Below are 12,511 nucleotides of genomic sequence, written 5' to 3' on the forward strand. Positions count from 1 at the left end.
AGGGGGTACATTGCAGTTCAGCTTGTGCAGTATAGTTTGGAACAGTATGCCCTGATCTGGCTTACTTTTCCACTGTGGGGTCGTCACTGGTGAGCAGGCCGGCGTTAGCTCTGTCAGCTATTTAAATAGAGTGATGTCACACCGGCGTGACGATAAATTCCACAAACAAGAGGAACGCAACACAACGTAAAAACAACAGTCCATATTCTTTCTTCTTGTCATGTGACTGTTCATCACAAGAAGACAAGCTTTGTTTGAGAAAAAGACGACAGGCTGCACTGTCACTGACAACTGATGACTCTGTATGGTGTTTCTAGCTCTGTCCTGTAGAAGAAGGACCCAACAAATGGGTCCAAAAAAACCGCAACAGTACCCCTCTCGATGTTGGTACCCTCAACGCGTACTGAACTGAACTGAACCAAACTATACCTGTTGGTGGAAACAGGGCTTTTGTGTGTGACTTGTGGTTGCTGCTGCCTCTTTTGTCTGAGCTGAGATTGAAAAGTGAAAATGGGCCTCGCCTCACCTCCACTTCCTCCTCCTCCTTCTCCTCTTCCTCCTCCTCCTCTTCACCACACTGTTTTCTTTCTCCTCCTCATTGCCTGTCTTTCTGGAGTTGAAAGGTAAGAATTGGAGGTTTGTTAGTCATTTTCCACACGTCATTACAAACAATGAGCACGGGTGTGTTGGAGAGTGAGAGGGAGAGAAGAATAAGAGCGTATGATGTAGGAGTTGAGTTTGCCTGGTAACAGGTGAAAAGATGAGACTGTTTCTAGCTCTCTCTCTTCTTTTTCCACCTGTCCCCTCTATTTTACTTTACTTGCTTGTAAGAAGGCCTCAGACTGGAAGTGTCAGTGCTGTGCTCGATGGGATCACTTTAGTTTTATCTCCTCACATTTACGGCGCTTTTCCACTTTACAGTTCGATCTCGACTTTACTCATTTTTCTTATTATTAGGGATAGCACGTGGTGCCTGGTGCTTGTTTTAGCACCTGCTCTGACGAGGTGAAGTGAGTTGAAACTAAAAATGTGACGTCGACACACAGACGGCCGGACACTGATTGGTCAGAGAGTGTCGTCACTGGAAGAGTCATGAGCGTGACGACCGACACAAGAATCAAACCGAACAATGCCCAACTATAGATCAGTTAAAAGTTTTCAGTTTTTGTTTTTTAAAATGGGTTAAACGATACTTGTGCAGAAGGGAAGAAGTGAAATGTGACTTTCGATCAAAACATTTGAGTACTTTGTGTGTGTGTGTTTTATATAGTTAGTGAAAATGGAGAAACAAAATCATGTCATCAGATTGCCTATAGGTTGTGCTGAAAACTAGGATATAAAACACTCTATAGTGCAGGTTGTCCTATAGCCTCTGTGTTTATGTTTTAACACAGCAATGGGGGAAAAACAGCCTAAATACTCTGTGTTCTAAGGGTTAACAACGGATTCTGGTGTATTTAAACTAATCTTTTTAATGATTCTAATGATTCAGTACATCGTAAGGAACTGCTTTGTGCAGCCGTGCCATGACGACTCCGCCCACATTGAGGAGGTTCTAAAGTAGGAAAACAACGTGCCGATACCAAACCGTGTGGAGTCAAGCTGAGCCGCACTAGAACTGTATAATGAAAAAGCGCCATTAGTCTGTCACACACTGTGTTACACATCAGCTGAAATGTTTGTCTGTGAGTACTGGGCTATGGATGAGGTCTGTTTGATGTCAAAGGTCAGTTGTGGGTGTATGAGTCATGATGGGCATTGGCGGCGGCATGGCCGGCAATTTAGATGCCTTTTCCTGCCAAAACCGATCATTATAAAGGGATGGAGCGAGCGCTGCAGTTCCCTCAGATGTGGCATCGGTGTAAACGGTGTAAAAGGCATCTCCGGATACATTGAAGGAACAAAGAAGTTTGTAGTATAGATACTGCTTTACAGTGTTTGGAATTAACACATTATAACATTCCCACTCCCACTAGTGTCCATAAATGGATCTTGACGCATCCCCTGCTTCACATTGTTTGGACATAAACCAGACGAGGCTTGTTTTGCATTTGCTTTGGCACTGGCACCGTCATCCGCTGCCAAAGCAGCTTCTTCATCCTTTAATGCAGCCATTACACGCTACAGTTAAGCTTTATTTTGTGACCCACTTTAATCAAACTACTGATTCATGGCATGGAATACTATATGTCAAAGGGATTAATAACCTAACCTATATAACCCACAACAATTAAATCTAGCTCCTCCAGATGTGAATGTATATCTTCTCTTTTACTCTGCCTTTGAAAACACAAACAACACAAACGAAAAGAATGTCTATGGATTTCCCTGAGGTTGTTGTTGTTTTTGTTTTTTTCTTCAAAACAACCCTGATATATCATCCTGGATTTAGGTTATGAATGTTGTGCATTTACCAGTCAAGTGAAGTCTATTAAAAGTTGTACTTGAGTGATAATTACAGGCAATGAGGTAATGACTTGGCATTTTTCGCACGTTGTACACATATAAACATTCTGTATATACTTTGGCCACTTCAGCTTATTGCTGTGATCCACCAACCAAAGTCCACTGACCTCAAGCAGGAAAGACCTGCAAAACTAAACTACTTAACAAGTAATTAGGGTTCTGGGTTCTTTACATTTTATTTTATTATTCCCCCAGTTGTTTTATAAAGGAGACGATGATTTATGGTTCACATACTGTAAGGTTATAGGCGATGAGCTATAATTGCCGCCATGTGCGTCAGCGTTACGACCTACATGGGAGATAAAGAGCTTTTCACCCAGACTAACTGCAGATGCACGGTTCACTTGTATTTGTTTACAGGCCGTGTTCATGGTGGTGATGTTGATGTAGAATCCAACAGCTAACGCTGCAGGGCACCGTATATACTGTTTGTCTAATTTAGTTATATGAGCGTCAAAAACTGATTGCCTATCAGTTTTGCATTTCCATTAGCGATAGTACCAAGTACTTTTTTAGTACCTTATTTTAGTAGCTATTGCGAGGTTCCAAGCGAGCTGAGCCGATACTATGACGTCGTCAGACTGCCGTCAACTGATTGGTCAGAGCGTCGTCACATGTGCGCGTCGTCCGACACGACAATCAAAGCAAACAAAGCCGAACTGTAGAGCAATTAAGAGAAGACGTTAAAATCCTGAAAACAAAGGAAATGTTTAAAATATCAACATTTAACAGAGGAGTCTGGTGTATTTAGCGACAGCATAAGGCATTTTAGTTAACTGATTCTGATGATTCAGTACATGGAAAACAACTGCTTTTCAAGTCATCGTGTAGTGGAAAAGCGCCACGTTTCCATTTTGATTCTGTTTTCTGTCGCTTGCGTTTTCAGCAACTTTGTGGAAGTCCACATACTTACTGTCATACCTTTGTAATTGCATTCGTGTGACTTTGTATTGTGAGGTATTTTTTTAAATTTTTTAAAAAAAATAAAATATATTACTAGTGACTGCAAGTATCTCTTCGTGCTGCTCTCTATTATTTTATTAGGTTATATTTTTCATCTGAGGTCATCTCTAAGCTCTGGGTGACGATGTAGTACCATGCTGATTAACTCGGTCCATCACAAACTTTTATGATTAAATTGCAATTGTATTTCCACTGCTTATTGCCAGGAAACACAGTATATAACTAATAATTTTGATGATGTAGCACAAGTCAGAGTGCAGTGCAGAGGGAACAAATGAAACGGTAGAATTCATCTCAGACTGGCTCATTTAAAAACATCACCAAATATCCTCACTGATTCTTTGGAACTGCTCCTGTTGGAGTTGCCTTACTCTGCTGGCAGCAAACCAGTACAACGTAGTGTGTCCGTTACTAGAGCAGGTGGAATAAATGGCAGGAAATGACACGTTGTAATTGAATTGTGAGACGAATGTTGTTTTGGAAATTGAATAAATACTACGATTCATTGAGAGGGATTGAGAAAAAAAATCAAAGAAGACGTGTCTCAAATCAGCTGTACCTCCGCGGACACAATCTCCTGTTGTCAAACTTCGTGTTGATATTTGTCTTTACAATTTCTCAAGCTGTAGATTTTTGGTAGAAATTTATTTCAAGACAGGATCGAGAAAGAGGAGTTTCAGCAGTTCATCACAGAATAATACAAAACATACCCAAACTGACAGAAAATGAAGTTGAGTACTGTAAAATGTAAACCACAGTAATACACATGAATGTATGTGTATAGGTAGAGTTATGGAGAAGAAATACTTTTATTCAGGCAACAAAAAACTGAGCAGCATGGCAACCCTCTATTATTTAAATGATTAATGTCTCTGGGAACCTTTTCCAGACGTGGACAAATGATGTTCCCAAGTGATAAATTAGTTAATTATGAAAAGAAAATGTTATTGATTAAGGTTTGTTCTGTGTGTCTATCAGAAAGTTCCAGAACAGGGACATTTTAACAGTAACACACTGTGCAGAACAGGTTCTGATGGGCCTTAATGAATCTTTTCCAGATGCAAACAAAATACCCCGACTATATTGTATTAACACAGTTAAACACAATGGCATTCAGTTGTACACACACGTTCCCCCTCTTTAAATACATGGTTGAGCCAATAGTTTCAGCGTCACCTTTATTTGTAAAATATTCACAATGAAAAGTCGTCGACATCGTTGTGGCACCGGCTTCACAGACGCTCACAGCACTAACAAACACACAGTGTATTCAGTGCACATGCATCATGCTAGATTCAAAGCCCTTACAGTAACCGTGGTTCTTTGCACTGGTCGACATGTGAGACACTTAGCTCCGGTTCAGTCTGATGTGGATCCACCCCAGCCCATCCCCCCACCCCACCCCCTCGGGATCCTTTGGGCTAATAAACTAAACACAAGCCATTAAACCAACTGTAACACGGCTCACAAACGCACACACACATTTACGCGCGCTCACACGCGCACCGTAGTAAAAGCTGAATGGCACGACGGTGCACATCACGGCTGGTTTTCGCTGAAGCAGCAGCAGCAGCAGAAGCATTTATTGTACGGAGACAAATCAACTGATTATGCTGTTGATGGCGAGAGTCTCGGTTTGACACCTTTTGTCTCTCGGATTCAGTGTCACGTTATGACAGTTTTACTTGTGTGTGTGTGAAATCACATCCTATTTAGAAACCACTGATGCTGATGTCAATGTTAGTTTCTCTAAATTCTATAATGACTAGATCACAAAGCAGTGCAGAGGTCAGTGTCAACGAGTCTTTCTGTCACGTCCTGTAAAGGTATTCAAGGGATAGTTCAGGTTTTTTTTTCCAAAGTGTGGTTGTAAGAGATGCTGATCGAATGCTGACTTCAATAAAAGGTGTGAGAACCAGCCTTAGAACTGATGCTTGCTCTCACTGACAAATAGCTGCCATCAAACTGATTTTAGCCATTTAAGAAAAAAAAAAGAAGGCTCACCTCATAATCTTTGCCTGCTTAAGTCTCCAATATCGTTTCTGACTGGAAACTGAAATTTGTAACCCCATCATTCTCCACTACCAAAGTCTATTGAGAAAATCAGTGTTTTTAGTTTGCAGGGACATACAGTAGGAGCTGCTACTACTGTCTACTGCTTCATTTGGTAAGTTTGTGTCACTTCAGTAAATCGGAAAAAAGGATTTTGAACTCAAACGTAAAAAAACAACAAAAAATACCACATCTCAACTTACTGATATCGCTGATTTTCTCTGTAGACTTTGGTGCAAAGAGTGAGTGCTTTACAAAGCGACACAAACATCAGTTTGCAGTTGATTCCTCATACAACCTAAAAATCTGAACTATCACTTTAACATTATCCTGTGAGACAGTCCACCACCTAATTTCCTTCTACCAAACCATGACACATTACATGTTACAAGATCTTCAACCCGATACCTTACAATAGCAGGGTGGAAATGGAATCAGGCACAACTCTTTTCTCCTTCTCTCTCTCTCTCTCTCTTTTTTTTTTTTGCCACCATCCTACTTGACGAAGTGCAGGGCCTCAGCCACCACCACAGATCCTTTGCTGCTGTCGAGGCTGGTGACCAGCTTGAAGCCCGATTTTAGTGCAAGCATCACTGCCTCTAATTTAAGACAATCGAGTGTGCACAAGAATGTGCTGTCCTCCTTCAGAACGAGCCTCGAGCCACTCTCCGACTTGATGAAGTGCCTGAACTGGATCACGTTGGACGACACCTCGAATTCTTCCGGAAAGCCGTCCAGGCGGCTCTTGGAGATCTGCACCAGTCGCCCCTTGACCTTCTCGATGAAGGTGGGGTCACTGCAGTACACCTTGAGGCCCTGTGACCTCTCGTGGCTATCCGTCACCTCCAGAAACGCGGGCTCTCGCTGGGCTGCCCTCTGACTCTCCCAGTCGACCACGGCCTCCACCAGTTCGCTCAGGTGGTAGAAGTTGGCTTCCCGTCGCAGGAGCCCCGCCTCCCTGAAGTCGTCGGGCAGCTGGAGCTCTCCAGTTCGCAGGAAATTGAGCACATGGCGAAAAACCGGACCATCTCTATCAATAAACGGGTTACCCATGGAGTCAGTGTGCTGAACCGGCTTCTTACCGTTGGCTAACTCTTCCAGGTAGGAGCCTGGGTGTTTGGACAGCGTGGTACGGTGGGCAGTGTAGAGGAACCCGCCCACATTGAGGGTGATGGTGCCCGAGGACGGCTTCTTGAAGCTCTTGCTGGGTTGCAGCAGATCTGGATTGATGTGCCTCAGTTCACTTTCCATCCTTCTGAGGTTCCATTCCATGCTCGAGTCACCTTTTCCAACCTCGGACCAGCCTCCTCAGAGCTGGTGGTGTGCCTGCGTTTGTGTGTGCAGCACAAAATTGAGTCAACGTGTTCACGCACTCTCTCTTTCTCTTGAATCTTGAGATGTGTGAGCCTGTGGTGCAGCTGAAGAATCTGCACAAGGTGTTGTCAGCTGTCGTGTAGAGAGAGAGTGAATGTTTCTGAGAGCGTGTGTGATGGTGGAAGGCTGAGTCCTGTCTGGCAGAAGAGCTACAGTGAAGTGGGAGCTGGAAACAGACTGGCTCTCTGTGCTGCTTGGTGTCCCTCCTCTCTCTCTCTCTCTCTCTCTCTCTCCCCTCTCTCACACTCTCAAGAGTGGGTGGGCAGACAGCGTCACATACAGGGAGGAAAGAGACGGAATATGTGAGCTAACAAGATAAAAGCACAAAACTCCACAAGCTCTTTCTGTTTGCTCCCCTTCCCTAATTATCACTGATTAAAAAAGGTGCAGAGCTGAGCTTTGGGAATATGCACACACACACACACACCACCAGATGGAGGGGGGGTTGCTGTGAAACTGTCTCAGTTTGTGTGTGAGTCTGAATATGACTCTCCTTTTGCAGCCAAATCCATCTGTTTACCACACAGCGCTCTATGTGAACTGGAACCTGTTTGGAAAGCGATCCAGTTTATTTTGGGTTTTTTTTTTGCTGGCATGCTCTCGCTGTCTCGCCTCTGGTTATGACGGGGACAAGTAGGCTGCTGTACTTACTTATGCAAATGAGAGCAACAGGAAATGCATTTATGTAAAATGCCCTGTTTTTCACGCAAAGGTGACAAGCAGCGCTCTGTTCCAGCGAGTAAGTGTTGCCTGTGCGGTGACTGACTCTTTGCTTTTTGGGGTCCTGTTGAGGAAATGTACCAGTTACGGTCAACAGAGGTCTGTTTGTGAAGGCCAGATTTTAAACTGGCCAATCCCATGGACAGTTGACGATCCTCGGGGAACTGCAGCAGTCCACTGACATGGTAGAAAACACTTACACCAACATAAGTGCGTGTTTCCTGTGATTCTGCGCTCGTACTCGTGCGACCAATCACAGTCCATTTCAGATGACAGCGGGTTATGAATATTATATACAGTTGCACTTTGTGTTTGGATGAGTACTATTATTAGTACTTTATTCAAACGTCATTGACTAAAACGACAAACAATAACACACACTGCTTATAAAAGTGCCTGTTCTGTGATCCCCAAAAATATGTTTCCTCCTCTGAAGGAACATATGGAGAAAGAGGACGTCCATACACAGTATGTACAGATACGCATTTATGTATACGGGCACATACTTTAAAGTAACCCAAAAATAGCGCCTTAAAGTATTTGTTTGAAACTCATCGTTGCACTATTCCAAAATATAACTCCCAACAGTGTAAATAGAAAAAAATGTGAATGTCCTCTACAGTTGCACACATTAGCTATGTAAGATAAGATAGCGTGTGACGTTATCTGTTCCCGAAAGGGGAAATTTAGAAATGGAACTTATCGCAATGAATTCATTATTGAGATTCAGCTCTCGAGGTCAGCGTTCTCCTCCATTGTTGCCAAACAAACACACCAGATTTGTGCCAGTATTTTCACTTTTTAAGAAGCAAACAACACTTTATGAATTGAGCTAACAAAAATGGACCACAAAATCAGCACGGAAGTCGTCATGGGCTTGGAGTGGCTGTCCGTCTGGAACCCGTTCCCCAAGTTTTCCCCGTTGACATCCGACAAAATAATTGTAAGACTCGAACGTTTGTCAGATTATAAACGTTATATTCCAGGGACTACTTCCCGTCCATTGTCAGAATCGAGAAACAAAAAACCATGGCACAAAGACCAAATCAGCGAGCGCGAACACAAAAGAGTCGGAGCAAACAGAATTCCGATTATTGCAAACAAAAAGTGTATTTTCCAATGATTAAATCGTTATTTTATTTGCGTATTTTATTTTGTGGTTAATTTTTGTTCTCTCACTTCATAGTGGAAGACATGTTGAAAATATTGACACAAATCTAATTCCATAGGCTCTAGGTTCCTTATCTCCAATGAAGGGCAATCATAACACTTCCAACTTTGTGGCATAAGTTTCAGAAAGTCCCTTTTCCTATTCCAACACGACCGTGCCTCAGTGCACAAAGCAAGGACTATAAAGAACTTGGACTGACCTGACCTCAACCCCCATAGAGCACCTTTGGGATGAACTGGAAGAGAGATTGCGAGCCAGGCCTTCTCGTCCATCATCAGTGCCTGACCTCATAAATGCTCTACATAATAAATGGGCACACATTCCCACAGAAACACTTTAAAAGTCTTGAGGAAAGTCTTCCAAGAAGAGTGGAATAATTATACTGCCAAATTATGAACAGATGATTTTTTAACATTGTTGCTCTGAACCTCACTCCGTGTTTCTTTAATACTCGTCCTCCTTGTTCTGTCATCCCATCATTGATCCTCACTGGCTACACTTGTCTGGTGTCACAGTCCAAACTCCTCTGGTTCGTTGTTTCCGCGGTGGAACAAACTCCGAGCAGAGTCGATTCCGTCTGTCTTGTCTCCCAACCCCTTTAACGCTTAAACAAGCACCTAATGTGCACTCATTCACCTGCTCCACTGCTGCTTTGTTCTTAATGAACAGGTTGAGCACTGAGTAATTCATTCAAAGAGTCGCCCATCAGACGTTAAGGCCACTTCTCAGGGGGTCTGGTCTCATAGCAACGCAGCAAAATGTCACAAGGAGTACGAATATTTATTTCTTCCAAAATGAGTCAAATCACAATAAAATATAATATAATTAAAGAGTGCTCCTTTTGTTTCTGCAAAAGCAGTCGGATAGATTATGTCAGATTAGGATTATTTTCGTCATCGGTTAATCCCAAACCTTGAAACGATGATGTTCTCACATGTTTTATTTTGTTCACAGACCAAAATGATTCAGTTTTATCGACGTAGGAAACTGAAAATAAGCCCATTTAAGAAGCTGAAAACTCAGAATTTGTTTTATTTATTAAAAAAACACTCAAACCGATGAATCAATTGTGAAAATAGTTGACGATTAATTTAGTAATCATTGCAGCACTGGTATGAATATTCTAGGATTCTAACTTTGATCTTGATTTAAAGTCAAAACTTTGAATTATCTGTCTATTTTTTTGCTGTACATTTTTCAGTTCACAAAACAAATGTGTCTGCTCATTTAAATTCAACAAGAAATGGAAACATTTTCAGGAGTTAATATGTCCTGGAATATTTCCTGTCGACAACAAATTCTACAAAAATAAAATGACAGACTGTGAGAGACAGTCGTGTGATATTTGTGAATCATTTGTGAAGTTTGACACCAGAGCCGCTGTCGTAAGTGGAAGCGGTTTGTAAGTGGAAGATTAATTAACCCTAAACCAAGTGTAACACATCATTGGTGCAGGTTACTGAAATATTGCCTGTTGTTGTGTGTATGTTTCTCTTTCTCTCTGCCTCTGCGGTGATTTTCTAATCATAAGCGATTAGTGCTATCATCAACAGCACTCGATTGGAATTGCAAACGAGGCCAAGATGCAGCGGAGCGGATTGTGGGAGGTTTGACCTGCTTTCTGCCTCCCGTTGATGAAAAGTGGCTCGTTAAAGACGGCCGCCGTCTTCAAAGTCGGGCGAGAAGCCGTCACAACTGTTTTGCCTCTTCACTGGAACCTGTTTGAATTGAACCCCCCTGAATTGGTGCGCGCTCCACCTCTTATAGGTGGTGAATTATTCATGGCGCTGCTCTCAGAGCTTGTGGTGTAACATGGAGCCACTGACTGCTGTGAAGCTGGCATGGCAACCACTTAAAATAGGGTCTTGTATGAGCTCGGAGCTGTCAATCTTTTGCTTAATTCATTATGGAAGTCTGTCAGCTGTATTCTCTCCATCTCTCTCTCTCTCTGTGCATGTTTGAAAGGTTCAAATGAATATAATCAAAAATATGTATGGAAATGGAAATTAACTTTCATGTTTTGCACATTGTATTTTGCAAATACAATCATTATTTAACTAGACAACATATGCGTATGTGTATTCACGTTCACGCATATTCGCGCAATATGGCTTACATCGGAAGAAAATGTGTATTTAAATACCATTTTTAGATTAAATATTGTCTGGACTAGAGCTGAAACAATCACTCAAATAAATGATTAATGACTATTTTGATCATCAATTAATCATTTTGAAGCTTTTTCCATGATGAAAACAAGATTTCTGATTGGTTCAGCTTCTTAAATGTGAATGTTTTCTTCATTTCTTTGCTCCATATGATGAAAGAAATCATTACAAACGGAATCATTTTGCTTTGTGGACAAAACAAGAACATCATCATTTGTGTGTCATCACTGTCACTGTCAGACTGTCTGTCTTTATTCCAAAACCCTTTCTACCTCTTGTAAAATAATAATAGTTTGTTCCTTCCCCTGGGAAAGTATGACATTATGAGTCCTCCTGTCTTCTCTTGACACTCGTCGTGATTCGTGTTACGTGAGCGCTTTGTTCACCTAGACTGAGGAATGACAGGAAATCAGCGGGGATCTCAATCTGAGGGACATGTTTATCTCCGGTTAAAGGTTATTTTCTTTTATCGCAGAAAACATTACTTGCTGCTAGTTTTTTTTCCTCTTCTCTGCGTTGTCTTGAGGGTCGTATATATTATGGTCTGTATACAGCGTGGGTGCTGGAGGCTCGTCACCCCTGAAATATGCTGTAATTCTGTTTGTGGCTCTTAAACCCGTGATGCACCGTTCTGAAAAGGGCTGGGAGTTGGTAAGGATGAGAGATTGACTTAGAGCAGTCCAGTCCGTCAGTAAATGAATGGTTAACTGGTTCTCATTATGTATGCAGCAGATGAATGCATGTCACAGGCAGCGGGGAGAGTGTTGTGACTGCTTTGCTGTCACAAGGACCGGTTCATAAAACAATCTTTTCTACCACAAGCAATAAAAGTTCAACACATCCGCTCTGTCTGACGGAGACAACCATCGGCTCTTCTTTAGTTTGTCCGTCTGTCTATCTACACTGTATGGACAAAAGTATTGGGACACCTGACCAGGGACTGGACAATGACATATTCAAGTACATGAATTTGTCCCCATTTTGCAGCTCTAACAGCTTCCACACTTCTTTTTAGACTTCCCTCAAGATTTTGTGTTATGGGAAATTGTGTCCATCTATTATGTGGAGCATTGATGAGATCAGGCACAGATGTAGGACAAGAAGGCCTGGCTCGCAATTCTCTTCTCCAAGTTCATCCCAGAGGTGCTCGATGGGGTTGAGGTCAGGGCTCTGTGCGGGTCAGGAAAGTTCTTCCACACCAAACTCGTCAAACTACCTGGTCTTTGAAACGGGGGGAAACTCGTTCCAGGGCCAATTATTTTTACATAAAATCTATTCTGCAAACGAACAACTAGAACAAGGAAGTGTATTTGTACAAATAAAAAAATGAGGCAAGCAAATAACACACAACGAGCAGCTGAGCAGTCTAGACTGCTCCATTGACTCTCAAGAAAAGTTGAGCTTCCGTGGAAGTGATGTTTTTCACCGCTGATTCTTTAAAGAACTAGTGACACGTTCTAATCATGTTGTCGTGCACGTCCACTGCTACCTATCTACCTACCTATCCCTCCATCTGTCCATCCATTCATCCTCTACAAAGCTAATGAATGGACTCCTTTAATGAAGCAGCCTCTGGGCCTCGTGGTGACGAGCTCTA

The 12,511-nt window shown here is 42.3% G+C and overlaps 2 protein-coding genes across 2 annotated transcripts in view; one reads left to right on the top strand and one right to left on the bottom strand.

Moving 5' to 3' along the window:
- The window catches only part of LOC122784180 (general transcription factor IIF subunit 2-like), a 40,682-nt gene that overhangs the window by 12,719 nt on the left and 15,452 nt on the right, over positions 1–12,511 (top strand). The window lies entirely within an intron of this gene.
- Positions 5,325–7,026, bottom strand: kctd4 (potassium channel tetramerization domain containing 4). Its single transcript, XM_044049318.1, has one exon. It carries the CDS (start codon positions 6,751–6,753, stop codon positions 5,977–5,979), a length of 777 nt encoding a protein of 258 aa, XP_043905253.1. The 5' UTR covers positions 6,754–7,026; the 3' UTR covers positions 5,325–5,976.

Source organism: Solea senegalensis, linkage group LG2 (genome assembly GCF_019176455.1).
Source record: "Solea senegalensis isolate Sse05_10M linkage group LG2, IFAPA_SoseM_1, whole genome shotgun sequence".
NCBI classification, from domain to species: Eukaryota; Metazoa; Chordata; class Actinopteri; order Pleuronectiformes; family Soleidae; genus Solea; species Solea senegalensis.